We start from the raw sequence: 16,058 nt of genomic DNA on the forward strand, positions 1-16,058 counted from the left end.
CAGGTGAACAAGGTGGCCATGTCATTAGTTTTTCTTCTTTTATACCCTTTCTTGCCAGCCACGCTGTGGAGTACTTGGACGTGTGTGATGGAGCATTGTCCTGCATGAAAATCATGTTTTTCTTGAAGGATGCAGACTTCTTCCTGTACCACTGCTTGAAGAAGGTGTCTTCCAGAAACTGGCAGTAGGACTGGGAGTTGAGCTTGATTCCATCCTCAACCCGAAAAGGCCCCACAAGCTCATCTTTGATGATACCAGCCCAAACCAGTACTCCACCTCCACCTTGCTGGCGTCTGAGTCGGACTGGAGCTCTCTGCCTTTACCAATCCAGCCACGGGCCCATCCATCTGGCCCATCAAGACTCACTCTCATTTAGGGCTGCCACAAACGATTATTTTGATAGTCGACTAGTCACCGATTATTTATGCGATTAGTCGACTAATCAGATCATCATCCATTGGACGTAAAACTACAGCTTATTGCACCAGCAGCATCTGCTCTTATATAACTATCATTAGCTTACAGCTTTAAGCTTTTAAGGTGCTAACTAAAAATAAAGACAAGATGATAGTTTATTAAATTTTAATGAAATCTGCAGATTGTTTTGGTGAAGTTTAATAAACTCCTTGCTATCTAAAATATAACAGGACACCGGAGTATATTCTGGAGCATCTCACACTTCTGATAATCAGCTGTCTGCTTGACGTTTATTCAGCTGTGTAAAAACTTTAATCTCAGCCAAACCGATTTACTCAGGAACAAATAAAATACTGAAAAAAGTCAAACAATAACATTTTTAATTTATCTAAGTGACTCATATATCATGTTTAACCTGAGTAGCGAAAGACAGCGGTGGGTTTGAAAACAATTTGCCGGGAGTCCGGTGTTCTCACGGTGCTAGTGACCTAGCTCCGGCTAGCTATCGAGCTAGTGGGTAACAGACGTCTCCGAAAACGTCGGAGCGCTTTTGAAAATATGTGGTGTCTTGATAAACTGAGCAGATATTTGAGGTTTACACAGCTACATTCTCGCCTGAAAATATGTTAAACGTTTATTTTGTGACCCAGAAAGAATAATAAGAGTAATATTAAAACTAACTAGCTGCCGCCATTGTTGGAAACTGAGCAGGGCTGTGCTATGAATTCTGGGACACAGCTTCTTCTTCTTCGGGGTTTAACGGCAGCTGGCATCCTTGTACATGCAGTGCTGCCATCTTCTGTTTCAGTCCGTTATTACACTCTTAAATCCTGCTTCTTATTCTTGCGTCTTTTGGGATCTTACAAAGCTTCAAACGACGCGTCGACTATTAAATCAGTCGTCGACGATTTTGATAGTCGACGTAATCGTGACTAGTCGACAAATCGTGGCAGCCCTACTCTCATTTCATCAGTCCATAAAACCTTAGAAAAATCAGTCTTGAGATATTTCTTGGCCCAGTCTTGACGTTTCAGCTTGTGTGTCTTGTTCAGTGGTGGTCGTCTTTCAGCCTTGGCCATGTCTCTGAGTATTGCATACCTTGTGCTTTTGGGCACTCCAGTGATGTTGCAGCTCTGAAATATGGCCAAACTGGTGGAAAGTGGCATCTTGGCAGCTGCACGCTTGACTTTTCTCAGTTCATGGGCAGTTATTTTGCGCCTTGGTTTTTCCACACGCTTCTTGCGACCCTGTTGACTATTTTGAATGAAACGCTTGATTGTTCGATGATCACGCTTCAGAAGCTTTGCAATTTTGAGACTGCTGCATCCCTCTGCAAGATATCTCACTATTTTTGACTTTTCTGAGCCTGTCAAGTCCTTCTTTTGACCCATTTTGCCAAAGGAAAGGACGTTGCCTAATAATTATGCACACCTGATATAGCGTGTTGATGTCATTAGACCACACCCCTTCTCACTACAGAGATGCACATCACCTAATATGCTTAATTGGTAGTAGACTTTCGAGCCTATACAGCTTGGAGTAAGACAACATGCATGAAGAGGATGATGTGGACAAAATACTCATTTGCCTAATAATTCTGCACTCCCTGTAGTTTTTTCTTTGTAGGAAAGTAGATAATCTTTGGGCCAAGACACTAAAGATCTTTCCCTCTAAGTTCTGCAGGCTGATCTGCAAAACTGGCTGATGGATGAGGAGTTCTTCTCCTTAGGGATCAGAATACCTCTTGCTTTTCGCCAAGCCTTTGGAATCACTCCTTTCTGCCACACTACCTTCATCAGCTTCCACAGGTATTTGAGAACTTGTGGGGTGTTTTTATTTAGCCTATATGAGATGCCATTAGGTCCTGGGGCTGATGCTGCTCTTGCCTGCTTCACTACCTTCTCCACTTTACTCCATGTAGGCGGTCTTATGTCCATTTGGTGTTCAGGTGCCTGGATAGGCGGCATATCACTTGGAATGGTAACTGGCTCATGCCTCCAATCCTCAGAGTAAGTTTTCCTCAGATGATCTTCCAGGTCTTTTATGGGCATTTTGAAGCACCCGCTCTTCTCTTTGACAAAAAGGCCCTTAACAAAGTTGTATGGGTGTGAGGTGTTCTGCTCTTCGCAGCTTAGTAAGTTGTTGCCTTATTTCCTCCTGCAGGGCAGTGAGTTCCTCCCTTTCTGTCTCATAGGCCCTCCTCCACTGTTTCCTCAGTTGTCTTCTCTCTTTCACTAATCTGTCAATTTCCTACTGTCTCCTGGACTTTACCTGGTTTAAAGGGCCTTTCTGCTGTCTCTGAGTCTTGTTCTTTACCCCAAATCGCTCGGCCCCATAGCTGTAGATGATAGTTCCCAGGTTCTCCAACTTCCTTTAAACTGGACCCATTTGTTCATCTAGTATAAGAGCCAGTTCCGAGTCAATGGTTTCCCACTTTCTTTTCTCACTGGATCTGGGCCACATAATCTGATCTTTCCTACCTTCCATCTTCCTTTCCCTTGCTGGCAGTGCTTGGCTAGACTCAGTGTTCGAAGATTCTGTTGGCTGCTTCTGGATGAGCTCTGGGCTGGAACATGGTGTTGATTGTGGCTGGCTTACATCTGTACACAAATGTGTTGCTAGCTGTTGATGGCTAAACTCTAAGCTAGGGGCTGATATTAAATGGCCGGGCCCTGTGCTAGAATCTAATATTGGGTGTGGCTGGCTAAGCTCAAGTTTGGGAACTGCTACTGGCTGGATTTGACTGAGTTCCAATCAGGAGACTATTGGGGGGGGTCTGTATGACAATGAACTTCGAACGGGGTGCTGATACCCTAAGGACTGTGGGGATTCTCCTGCCTCTGGACTTCAATTTGACTTCTTAAAAAGTATGTGTCAATGCAAGACCCCTTTCTCAGCTTGCTGAGGCACTTCTTCCTGCCTTGGTGGATTTTAAGGCCCATGTCAGTTGTTAGTTTTGACCAGTCACAAATGCAGTTTTGCAGAATTCTTTCCTTTCCATTGATGGTCCATTATTTGCAATGCTGGCTGATCATTGGTTACGTTCCATGGTTCATTGCCATTAAATCCATACGGAAAGGCAGACCCTAGGGGTATCTTTTCCTTTGAGATTTCTGTAGCAATATTGGGTGTACCCAAGTATGCTAAAAAGCGCTGGGTCCTGCTGGTATGAGGTGCTAACCCACACCAGCCCCATTAGGGTCTATTTCCTCCTGTCAGCAGTCTTTCCAGTCTGTCATCTGGTCTTTCCCTGATTGTCAGCTGCTCTTTCGCAGCGGTCACTGGATCACCCCAGAGTTCTGATTCAGTAAAAGGACTAGATGTTACAGTATGGGACAATAACAATATGGGAGAATTGGATATGGCTACTCTTTAGTGTCCATACCTGTAACAAATGATATCCGCAGACAAGATAATACTAATAAGAAAAATAATGCTTGGAGGATCATTGTCTTTGCTCCTGGCTGATCAGATATTTGCAACACCTTAGTTTGGTTGGTTGCCATGGTAAAGAATATCAAAGTGCCTCACCCACGGCTCCCAGTTGGGGGTTTTCTGCACCTGGCAAAAAAACAGTTAGCTGTCCAATTTCTCCAAGAGGTATTGGGTACATATATTTAGCCTGCTTTTTGCTATCCAAAATCAGCCTTCCATTTAATATCACAATGAATTATAGATGCAACTTGTCTAGGCCAGCTAGCATTAGCTAATCTCCTTAGCTGTACTTTTTCCTCCAAATAGTCACATCTGAATAAAACAAACAAATATAAAAACAGGAGGTCAACAACTAAATGCCAAACTTCCGTCTTGGATGTGTGGCACCCACTTAGTTATATTTCTTGGCACTTTTTGATCACGAATGACAAGGAGAAACCCGTTCCAGTTTAGTCACTGTTGGTCACTTTTACTGAACTGTGCTGTTTGGAAAGAACAGCAGTTACTAGAGAGACACAGATTAATTTCTTGCTGTGCTTCTCCCTACGCTGAATCATTACTGCTCCCCATCAAGGCACTGCCAGAGAGCAGTGTGCCTCATTATCATATAAATTCACCAACAACTGAGAAACACGCAAGCTCCCAAACTTATAAGTGCTCACACAAGCTCAGTCACAGATGGCATCATTCATTGTAGGTGGAAATGTGTGTCGATATCTGAATGTCATTAAAGACGCATTCATACAAGTAGGCCAATAACGGACGAGGGAGAGCAGAAGAGTATGTGCTTTCCATCAAAATGAAAGAAACTAAGTGTGAATAGCAGAGATGACTGAGATGCTGTGGCACACAAGGCCGTGATATCATTCAGGTGTCGTGTATCTTTCCAGCATATGTCTAGCATCACCTTTTGTTTCCACTCACTCCTGCATGGCAGCTGTGCCTCTCTGTGATTGGCTGAAGGGGTTGACGGGCTCCTCCAATTGGGAATTGTATTGCGTCAAAGTGTTTGTCCTTAAGGCATGAGAGCAGATGATTTGTATTTGTTGAAATGTTTTCTTGTTATGCGTGACTTACATAAGATACTGAAGGTCACATATTTGTGAGGTCGCAGAAAAATAATTATATTACAAATATAATAAGGAATTAGATTAACTTAAGATTTTTGGTTGCTATAGTCTTCATCCTTTTCTCAACCTTTTTTTTATAAAAAACCTGAAAGAAAATATATTATCCTAGCTACAAGGATTGGTTTATCTCAGACCTAATACTGGGTATCTCTGTTTTGTATCAGCCTGACAGTCAGAGCTAGGATTAGCTCACTCTTTGAGTCTATATGCATGTCTGGCTAAAAAAAAGCTGTTCCTTCCTGATCACGATACCTTTTTATAGTTAATGTTAGTTTTGTCAAAAGTGAAACTGATTGAAAGTGTTTGAAACAGTTTCAATATTTGCTTTACGTAGCGTCAAACCACTGACAGAAGCTGCTCTTTCTTACTTTTACCTCTCACTCAGTGAGTTGACACATACAACAGCACTCAGGAACCTGTGCCACATTGTGATGTTGAAGTCTTTTTATATCTATTGTGAAATTTAAATCAGCTATTTAATAGCCTTAAATGTAATATTTATGTAATGTTTTATGTACCGGTAAAATGTAATATTTTCCTGTTATGACGGGACAACCCCATCTTCTGTTGATTTTCTCCCTTGCAAATAAGCTGAAGTTATTGAAATTGTCGGAGGTGCCCCCTTCACAAATGCAGTGTCTCAGAGGTGTAATGGTTAAAGTAAATTGATCTGCCTAGTTTGATTTGCCGAATAGATTCACAGTGACACTGGGGGTTTGATTTGAGAATCAATTGACAAATTGCCCCCCCCCCCCCCCCCCCCCCGCCTCTCATTTTTGTGGTTGTTGCCTCAGTACAATGTGTGTCACCTGGTATTTTCCAGTGTTAGACACACCCAGACTTTTTCCAGCAAAGCATCTCTCAAGTCTGTTGTTTTTGTCTATTTAGGTGTGAATTTGTCTCGTTACACCTGTGCACTTGTGAGAGCATTTCACATTTTTTGAGGTGCGGTTTGGTTTAAAGTTAGTGTAAAGATTGAGCCGCCTTCACGTTGAAGGTTCAGGTTACCCCTATACTGGTAAATGATTAATGCTCTGGGCGATCAATGGGGCAGTTGTGTCCTCACCAGTATAGCACATGTGTGATAATGTGTGCTGCTGTGCTGTAATACTGATTTTATGGGTGCTATTATTTGATAAAGAAATGTTAATGATATGTGGCTTTGTTTTTATGTGTCCTGACAGCTTTATGTCCTCACTGTTGCAAACTCCTTATCTCTAGATGTGTCCATGCTAGTGATATCAAGCTAATTATGTTCACTAAGGTCATGTTCTCTCTCTCTCTTTTTTTTTTTTTTTTTTTTTAAATGACTCCAGCCAGCCTCTTGATGTTGCTGTGAAACATAACCTTAATTGCATGGACTACAACAATTAATATATAGTACAATACAGACTAATTAGTTTGAGGAAAATGGCACATAGATAATAAAACAGCAAGTGATACCGTCCTGCATTATACAGTGGACAGGGTTGTTAAAGACTTGGTCTAAATTTAACCTGTTTGACTATGTTATTTCATTGAGGGAAAATAAGATGTGTTATCTGTCTACTGCTCATTAAGTGCCCGTAATTGCACTTTTGTGCAGATCATTGGCAAAGTTAATTCTCTTGACTGCCATGTTAAGTGGTCTGGAAATGAGCTATTAGCTGTGTGTAAAACCAAAAAGCTTGTTGTACTTATGAGCTTAAATGCAAAGCTGCAGCATTATTGACTATGGGGTGTATATATACAAATCCAAAAACAACTTGTTCACCCACCTCACAGGTGATTTTCTGACATTGTTATTTCTGCTTTAAACCCCTGCAGAGTGATCAAGGTGTCCCTTGATCATCTATCAAAGCATAAAAGCTTTTAGGGTCGAGTTTTCTAAAAAAAATCATAAAAAATGGGAAAATAAAACACAAAAAATGCATAACTAATGTGAAAATACACATTTTTTCTTATGCAAACCATCAATCCTCTTTTAGCTTCTTACCTCTTCTTTTTTTTTTTTTGTCAGGGTCTAGATGAGGAGGCGATTGTTGACCACGGAAAGACGAGCTTCGCCACTCTCTCAAACTATGAGAAAGACGATTTTGAAAGTAAGTTTAAAACTGCCAGACCACAAGTATTTTTCTTGCAACTATTGATATTTCTTGTGCTTTACTGTGTAATGGAAATGTAGGATTAAGCCAGCACTCATCAGGTGGAAACACTTTCAAGATTCAAGTAAAAGCATCTTTCTTCAAGTGGATCCATAACTATAACTTCCTCTCAGTATTATCTCAGTTTTAAGGCACTGCTGGAGCCCTCTGCTTTCTGTCCAGCTAAGCTGTCCATTTTTTTTCTTCTCTTCATGCTCTTTCATCTCCTGCGCCTTTTTTCTGTTGTCTTTGCTCTCGGTGTTTGTCTCCATCTGTTAGACTTGTGCTTGTGTCCCTTACGCTCAATCCTTTTCTCTTGATTTTAATCCTCCTCCCATTCAGATCAAAGAACGATGACTCATCTACAAAGAAAAGGGTATTGGTAGCAAATGCAGGGTGAAAATGGGGTGCTGTCTTTTTGCAATATGGCTCCTTTGTCGCAGTAACAATAATGAAGAGAAGATCAAACTGGTGTGGGGTGTCACGTTTATGGTTTTCCTCCATATTTTTTTTTTATTTGAAGCTCTCAAAAGAATAGGAAAGAAATTAATTGCCTTTTTTTCTTGAATGTGTGTGTCCCTGGAAATATGATACTGCTTTCACAGTGTAAACCTTTTTCAACATAGTTTAGTGTTTTTTAATATTAGTGTTTAATTCCACTTATATCCCTATATAAGCTCGGCAACTTGCAGATGTGAAGCAGGAGCCTGAGAGGAGCGTAGAGCTTTAAAAGCCAACAAGAAAATCACTCCTTTTGCTATGTTTTTAAAGCTTGGCAGCTAAATTTTTAATTAACTCTAGCCTGTACATTTTATAGTAACTGATGGTTGGTGTAAAGTGCATTATTGTAGTGAAGTCTGAAATGAGAGCATGGATGACCTTTTCAAGTGAGAACTTGAATGGTATTTGTGCCGTGAGATCTGCTCCACAATCTAATTATTTTTTTCTATAAGTTAAAAATTTAAGCTACCGATATGCAGGAAATGACTATAGCATTTCCACTCTGCACAGTTGCAGTGTCGGGATTGTCCACGAAAAAATGCACAAAATAATGTTGCTGCACATGTGGTTTGTGAGCTGTATGCTGTCGTTATACCCGAGGAGTTATACCTCGAATCTGTCAGGTTTGCTAGATATAGAACTGTTACTTCTTTATCCGAAGAGAAAAAAAGTTCAAATTTTATGTAGATCCATTATAACAAGATGTATAGCAGTTGTGGTCATTTAAACTTGAGCCAGGATTTGTTGATTTAAAAATCATATCCTCATATATTGAACAATATTTTCTTTCCTTTCAGATACACAAAATAGAAACAGATTTCTATAATATTTGTTATGTGTAGTTATTTATTCACTCATTTATGTTCTGCTTGACTCTGGATCTGCTGGTTTTTGTGTTTGTGGCTTCCAAACAGGTGTGTTGGGAACAGGTAAGTTGCACCGTGTCCTCTGGCAGACAAATGATTATGTTAACATGCATAAGGAGGTTGAATGGCGTTTCTCCCCTCCTTTTATTTCCTACACAAGCAGACAATAATTAATAAAATTTCAATGAATCTCTTTTTTCACATCCAATTATTGGTGCTGGTAAAGTGTTTGCAGATTAGAAGCTGTGTCACAGTGTAATACAGTGTGTCAATAGATATTGCATCTTTACTTTTCCTAGGCCACAGAGCAGTGTACGTGGGTGTCCATGTTCCTCTTGGGAGGGAGAGTAAGCGGAGGCATCGCCACAGAGGACACAAGCAAAGAAAGAAGAAGAATAGAGATTCCGAGGAGGGGAAAGAAGATGGCAGGGATTCTCCTACTTATGGTTGGCGACTATTTTGAACTTAATTGCAATTTCATCCATATCACATGCCATTTTTTTTTTTACTTTTCTTTCTCTAGTCTGCTCTGTTTTCTTATATCCCATCCCACAGTATTGTAGCTTGCAGCTAGTGTGTACCTTTGAACCTTACCTTATCTATTACCGCACACTAATGGGCTTCCTTCACATATTAAATAGAATCTCCTATAATCTAGAATAGGTAGAATCTTTTAATATAATGAATGAAAAACTCCACATAAAATCTTTAAGTAAAGCATCCACAAAAAGCTTAAGTTAAAAAAAATGTAGCCACTGTGTGCAATTAGATAATTACTTTTGTTTAACCCTCTGATTTTCTCCATACGTCAAACAGTGCAGCTCTAAAAGGCATTAAAGGCCGCTGTGAACGGCCTCTCACAGACTGAAGGCTCCGGCATTTTAAGTGATGTGCGTACGCATTTGTGATTGAAGTTGCTGCGTCATTCCAGCTGTAAGACTCGTAAGCAACCAAGCAGTACTTTGAACTCGATGAAAGACTGAATCGAGCCTTGTAACAGTGCAACTAACAAAAGATACTTTTATTTTTAAAGCACGGTTTTATCATTTAAAGTGTCAATATTCTGAGGTAGACTTTTTGGGATAGGACTAAAAATGTGTTTTATAAAAACAGTTTATCACAGTGATACAGAGATGACAAACTAAAACACTTCAGTGTGTTCGGGATGTTTATAAAAATGTTTCAGTATCTGCTTTTGCTCCAGAAAATAAATGTTTTTCAGTTGGAAATCAAGTGTTAATATTGAGTGCGTAATAGACACCAAATCACCACACAATGTACCCTTGTGTTAACAGAAAGTAACTCACCTGTTTTCACTTCAACTATTTAATTTCTGCCTCCCTGTGGAGTTTAGTCTTCTAATATACTTTATCTATTTCCTTCTTCTCTGTGGTTTCAGATATCCTAATACTGTATCTCTTAATTCAATCAGACATGAAAAGGAAGTTGCTAAAGCGTCCGAGTTTTATTATTCTCTTTAGCACACTTCTTGGTATTCTTCCTCAAAGAAAAGCAATTACATAGATGGTTGTCGTGACCAGCTACACATAGACGCAATCCATCCGGCTTTATAATTGTAGATTTAATCTCTGCTTTCACAGAGCATTTTCCCACATCATCCTTTAGAGTTGAAATAAACATTTAAGAATAAGACATCTGCCCTGTGCAATTTTCTTGTGAAGTAAGAAAAGTTGTTTACATTGGGCCACTAACCAAAATGCTCTGAGTTTATACTTTATTTTGGAAACTTCTATCTTCCCTGCATTTCCTGACAGTTTGTTCAGTTTCTTTAATTTTATTGTTATTGTTATAATTATTGCAAAAATGAACCTTGGCCTTTTGTTCCACTCTCTGTTTAGACACGCCATCCCAGAGGGTACAGTTCATCTTGGGTACAGAGGATGATGACCTGGAGCACGTCCCTCACGACCTCTTCACCGAAATGGATGAGCTGTCCTTTAGAGATGGCACTGCCACTGAGTGGAGAGAGACTGCCAGGTTAGGAGGCAGATGAAAGTGTGAACAGCATAACGACCATATGAAGTTTAAAAAAGACAGAACAGAAGCCCACAGCACAGATCTATTGGCTTTTTAAAGAAAAACCCATTAATTTTCAGTTAGATTTAAAAGGGAAGGTGTTACCTAAGGTCTTTTTGACAAATAATCACAGCTATCAGCTTAAGTGGCTTATTTCTCAGTAAAAAATCATTGTGAACTTTAGAATTTTTCTACTGTGAAGTACTTTAAATGACAATTGAATAATTCCATAATGCCTTCACAGCATTTTTAATGCCCCCAGAATCTGCAGCAATCCTGAAACATTTCTTTCATTGAACAATCTCAATTTTAATTTGATATTAAAAGAAAACTAAACTAATATCATACATAAACATTTCCAGGGTTGTTTGCTGTGGTTTGAAATAAACTTGGCAAAAAAAAGTAAATAAATTTGGTCGATGATTCCTTTGTTGTTACAATGCTTCTTGGCAACCGCCTGTTTGTTATAAATGGTCCCACATTTGTAAGGAAAATGTATTTACTGGTTGATCCGCAGAGTTGAGTATGTGGATTGTGCCCATGAAAAACTTGCCGAATCTTCTCTGCAGAGGTGGGACCAAGTCATTGTTTTGCAAGTCTCAAGTAAGTCTCAAGTCTTTATCCTCAAGTCTCAAGTCAAGTCTCAAGTAATGTCAGGCAAGTCAGAGTCGAGTCTCAAGTCACTGGTGTAAAAGTCCGAGTCAAGTCACAAGTCTGAAACTTTGAATTTCAAGTCCTTTCGAGTCTTTAAAAAAAAAACAACGAAAAAATAATGTTGCAGTTATATGCTAAATGTAAATATTAGACCATGTAATTTTAAAATCTGTGTTTTTCTCAACACATGACAAAATAGTGAACTTAGAAAATATACACAAATTGTGAAATTGCACCTCTATAAAATGCAGCTCAATTAAACCTAGCTCCAAGAATAATTTTCACCGACAGTTCTGAGATAAGCTGCATGTTATTCTTGGATGCGGTTGTAGGACCGGCTTTAAAATCGCATGACAAAAATATACACATTAAAAAAAACTGTATCACCAACGTAGCCTGGACAACATTTGCTAGTTAGATGAAGTCAGCTATCTCATCTTAGCATATTTATATGCATATTTATAATCATACGGTTCTTGGAGTGAGTGCATACACTCATGAAGTTTAGTAACTTCAGGTCACTGCAACAAGCCCAGGTACAGTTTACCGACGGATGGGTGCAGGACCTTGAAATGCACCGTGTAGAACGAAAGACCATCGTACGTATCATAAGTTTACCAGTCTCACAAATCGTCGTCATAAATACACATTCCTTAACCGTTTATTAATAGGACCTTTGAGCTCAACGGTAATTAATTAGTAGTGGAAATAATTTCTGGTAGCATCACAGAAATGTAGCAGTGACAACAATATTGTATGCTGTAATCGTACTGGGCAATTAGTGATACAAAAAACCTGTTTTATCCTGTGAATAAAAGTATATGTTTTTGTCAATGTACCATAATAACAGAAGCGAAACGCAATATTGTGTCAGGACAATTCACTATTTATGCACAATAAATAAAGGAGCATAGCGCGACAATTTCTGTTCAGCGCCAGACTTGCTTGTAACCTATATCACTAATTATGTTGTGAAAATGACGTATTAACTACTAAAAAACACTGACCTTCGTGTAAATGCTTGGAGCAGACTAACCTGTGAGCTGGAGTGTTCTGGGATGTTATATTTGATCTTTGAATGGCTGCAATCCAGGCCATCCGTCGCCTCTTTGTTACTTCGGAAACATGGCTTGAACAATTTCTCTTCAACGACGTAATCCGATAACAACCGATCTCTTTACTCGTCGGCTTCCCGTGGCTGTCATGCGACCGGCTATTGCAGTTAATCATACAACGGCTTCTTGACATTTTTGTGTTTCTTTTTATCGCTGTATAACTGATTTTAATTGAAAGCCTGCGTGCGCTAGTACCGCTTGCCACGAGTTCCCAGAATCCTTTGCGGTTCTACCCGTGAATGACGTCACATTTTCAATCTCTATATAATATGCATGTTAGATTTTATATTTGGGGTAAAATATCAAGTCTTTTCAAGTAAACCGGTTCAAGTCCAATTCAAGTCCCAAGTCATTGGTGTAAAAGTCCAAGTCAAGTCACAAGTCTTAGAACATTTTTTCAAGTCAAGTCTAAAGTCATAAAATTAATGACTCGAGTCTGACTCGAGTCCAAGTCATGTGACTCGAGTCCACACCTCTGCTTCTCTGTCAATGCCAAACGCCCTATTCTACTTTTTGTCTGGATTATTTATTGGATTGAATGATTGACGTCTGAAGAAACAAGACATATTGGCAATTTAACAATTCATTGAACAAACAGGGGCCTCAGTAGCACGTGGAAGAACCATACACTGCCACAATAGCCTGACATCTCCTCATGCTGGTCACCAGCTTAGTCAAACACTGCTGTGGGATGGCATCACATTCTTTAACCAGCATTTGTCGCAAGTCAGTGTGGTTGTCTTGGTCAGAGAATAAACGGTTTAGCATTTGGCAAGTTTTTTATGTGTGCAACCCACATACCCAACTCTCAACCTAGATTGTCAGTTGAGCAGATTTATTGACAAAAAGCATTTTTACAACAAAGAAATAATCAACCAAATACAAACTTTTGTGCTAAGTTTACGAATGACGACCTAGCTTCCCTGGCATCTCAAAGACTGACATAATTTGAACTGAAACTTAATTTGCAGTGCTTTAGAAAAAAAAATGCATCTTGGCTGACAAGTTGCTGCTCTAAGTGGAGGAGTTTAAGTAGCTTGGGCTCCTGTTCATAAGTGAAGGGAGAAGAGAGTGGGAGATTCGAAGACAGATTGGGCCTGTGGCAGTAATCCTGATGCTGCATTGGTTCATTGTTGTAAGGAAAGGGATCAGAAGAAAGGCAAAGCTCTTGATAGTGACCAAAAGAATGAGATCACTGATACAAGCAGTGGAAATGAGCTATCTCTGAAGGGTGGCTGGCCTCTCTCTTAGAGATGGGGTAAGGAGTTCAGTCATCTGAGAGAGACTCAGAGTATACCCACTAACCCTCCACATTGAAAGGAGCCAATGAGGTGGCTAGGGCATCTGACGAGGATGCCTCCTGGGCACCTCGTGGGTGAGGTGTTTTCCAGGACACACTGGAAAGACTACATCTCTTGGTTGGCCTGGGAACGTCTACCCCTGTATAAGCTGGAGGAGGTGGCTGGGAAGAGGGAGGTGTGGGCATCCTTGCCTCAGGCTGCCCCCCCCCCCCCCCCCCCCCCCGAACCTGTTTCTGATAAGCAGAAGAAAATGGATGGATGGATGGATAGCATCTTGGCTTTGCAAGCCAGCACAGACTCTTACTGAATTGCAATACAGCTTGTATGTGGGTACAAATAAAACATTGTCGTCTTTCTGTACATGTCTGTTTTTTGGCGCTTACCTACAGATGGCTGAAGTTTGAAGAGGATGTGGAAGATGGTGGTGAGAGGTGGAGTAAGCCTTACGTGGCCACATTGTCCTTGCACAGCTTATTTGAACTGCGTAGCTGCATACTTAACGGCACAGTTTTGCTGGATATGAGGGCCAGTAGTATCGAGGAAATCGCAGGTAAATTTACAATAGAGGACTTTTACATATCATTGTTATATTTTTTAGGTAGCATTGCGATTACTATGAAATGCATTGAATTTATTACAATAATAATTACATGTTTAATGGTCTATATATAACCTTCTTTGTGTGTTCTTGTGTGTTTGTATTTTTGCCGCTGACATTGTGTGACTCAGACATGGTGATAGACAGCATGGTGGCGTCAGGGCAGCTGAAGGAGGATTTGCGTGACAAGGTGCGGGAAGCAATGCTGAAGAAACACCATCATCAGAATGAGAGAAAGCTCAGCAATCGCATCCCACTTGTGCGCTCCATTGCTGACATAGGCAAGAAACATTCTGACCCACTCTTGCTTGAAAAGAACGGTGAGATCCTACGGCGCACTCACATTTCTTTTTCTCCGATGTTTTCCACCACTGGGGAACTGTTCTTAAAAATCCACTGTTCAAATCCCTCAAAGCCAGCGTAGAAGGTGGATGGTTTAAAGTGAGTAAAATTGTTGAAGCACTCAGTCCCCTTAGTGAAAAAGAAATTTGAGTGCTAATTTATGTGCTAACCTGTATGGCTGGCCTGGCTTTGGGGTTTGAATTAATTGTTTTCACTCCTCAGGGTGTGACATTCAGGAAATAACGCTTTACCTGCAACTGGAGTCAGCATTGTGTGCATCTTTTGTTTTTTGACTAGGCATGGCCACAGTGGTGTTGCACATTTTAGGATCTTGGGTTAGATGCCTGAGGTTTTAACAATGAATGAAATATCCCATTCTCCACTTCTCTGTCTGTGGTTTTTGTTGGGCTTGCATTTTCACAGCATTAAAACTGAAATGCAAATGTGAGAGGTCAGAATTCTCTCACGTTGTAGGTTTGTGATGGTAACAGCTGCAGTCTGAAATATGTATGTTTATATGAATGTGTTGTGTAGGACTTATGAGTGGTCTGTGTGTGACAGAGCACATTTCCTCGCAGTGCACCAACATCGCGCTAACTCATCCTCGCCTGCATGCAAGCCTTTCTGAACTCGGAGCTTTGCCTCACTCATAGTGTGTGACCGGCTTATTTGGAGTTGAGTATAACACGTTGTTTGTCCCTTGTAGAGCCTCCCACATGCCTCACTGAATCATTCTTGGCTTCTTCTGCACACAGCCATGCTTTTAGCTCACGTTTATGCAAGCACGAATCTCTAACTACACCTCTGTCACCCTATCGCTGCCCACTCTTTCTTGCTGTCTCCTTCAGATACCATTTCTGTGATGTACTGCAACTTCACATGTTTTTCTTCTGTTCCATTCCTTATTCCTTGTCCCACCCCATCCCTCCCTCAATCCCCTCTTTCCCCTATTTGCTTTCCCTCTCCTCCTCCCCCCCTCCCTTATTTCTTTTTTTTTTTTTTTTTTTTTTTTTTTTTTTTGCCATTGTCTCCTCTGTTAGGAGAGGGCCTGTCCTCTTCACGTCTTTCTCTCCACAAGCCAGGGACAGCATCCTCCGTATCCAACCTGTCCCAGAGACGAGAGTCCAGAGTCTCCGTTCTGCTCAACCACCTGCTGCCCTCTTCTTCTTCCAACACTGGGCTTTTCCCAGGTCCTTCTCCCTTTACCACCCCTCAGGCTTTACGCCGTTCTCAGAGCCCATCACACAGACAGGGCGTAGTCCTCGGCCCACAAGGCATCCCTGAGGTTGTGGTATCTCCTCCAGAGGATGAGGACCCACCAGAAGAAGAGGCGGTATCACCACAGCTCAGCCGGCGAGCATCCTCAGCATCCCAGAGCGTTGAGCTGCTGCCCTTAGAAGGCAAATATCTGTGTAGCCTGCCAGTGTGAGTCACAGCTTGAACAGAGAACACTAGCACTAGCATGAAAGCTCTGCTCACTGTTAACTTCCAACCTTGCGTCCATCTCATAATTAATCCACAGCAAGGCTCACTCACTGA

At 40.8% G+C, this 16,058-nt stretch overlaps 1 protein-coding gene across 12 annotated transcripts in view; it reads left to right on the forward strand.

Annotated features, from left to right (window-relative positions):
* LOC101481040 (sodium bicarbonate cotransporter 3) overlaps nucleotides 1–16,058 on the forward strand; it is a 58,823-nt gene that overhangs the window by 21,535 nt on the left and 21,230 nt on the right. For 5 of the 12 annotated variants that reach the window (XM_076879397.1, XM_076879393.1, XM_076879398.1 and 2 more), the window contains exons 1-8: nucleotides 2,107–2,225; nucleotides 2,339–2,426; nucleotides 6,982–7,063; nucleotides 8,772–8,918; nucleotides 10,332–10,470; nucleotides 13,969–14,129; nucleotides 14,309–14,497; nucleotides 15,560–15,919. In XM_076879397.1, coding sequence (XP_076735512.1) covers nucleotides 2,122–2,225; nucleotides 2,339–2,426; nucleotides 6,982–7,063; nucleotides 8,772–8,918; nucleotides 10,332–10,470; nucleotides 13,969–14,129; nucleotides 14,309–14,497; nucleotides 15,560–15,919 — 1,270 coding nt within the window. In that variant the 5' untranslated portion in view covers nucleotides 2,107–2,121. Of the gene's footprint in view, nucleotides 1–2,106; nucleotides 2,226–2,338; nucleotides 2,427–6,981; nucleotides 7,064–8,771; nucleotides 8,919–10,331; nucleotides 10,471–13,968; nucleotides 14,130–14,308; nucleotides 14,498–15,559; nucleotides 15,920–16,058 lie in introns of those variants that run through there. The other 7 variants (XM_076879401.1, XM_076879402.1, XM_076879403.1 and 4 more) reach the window with 3 other exon arrangements.

Source organism: Maylandia zebra, linkage group LG22 (assembly GCF_041146795.1).
Source record: "Maylandia zebra isolate NMK-2024a linkage group LG22, Mzebra_GT3a, whole genome shotgun sequence".
In the NCBI taxonomy this organism is placed as follows: domain Eukaryota; kingdom Metazoa; phylum Chordata; class Actinopteri; order Cichliformes; family Cichlidae; genus Maylandia; species Maylandia zebra.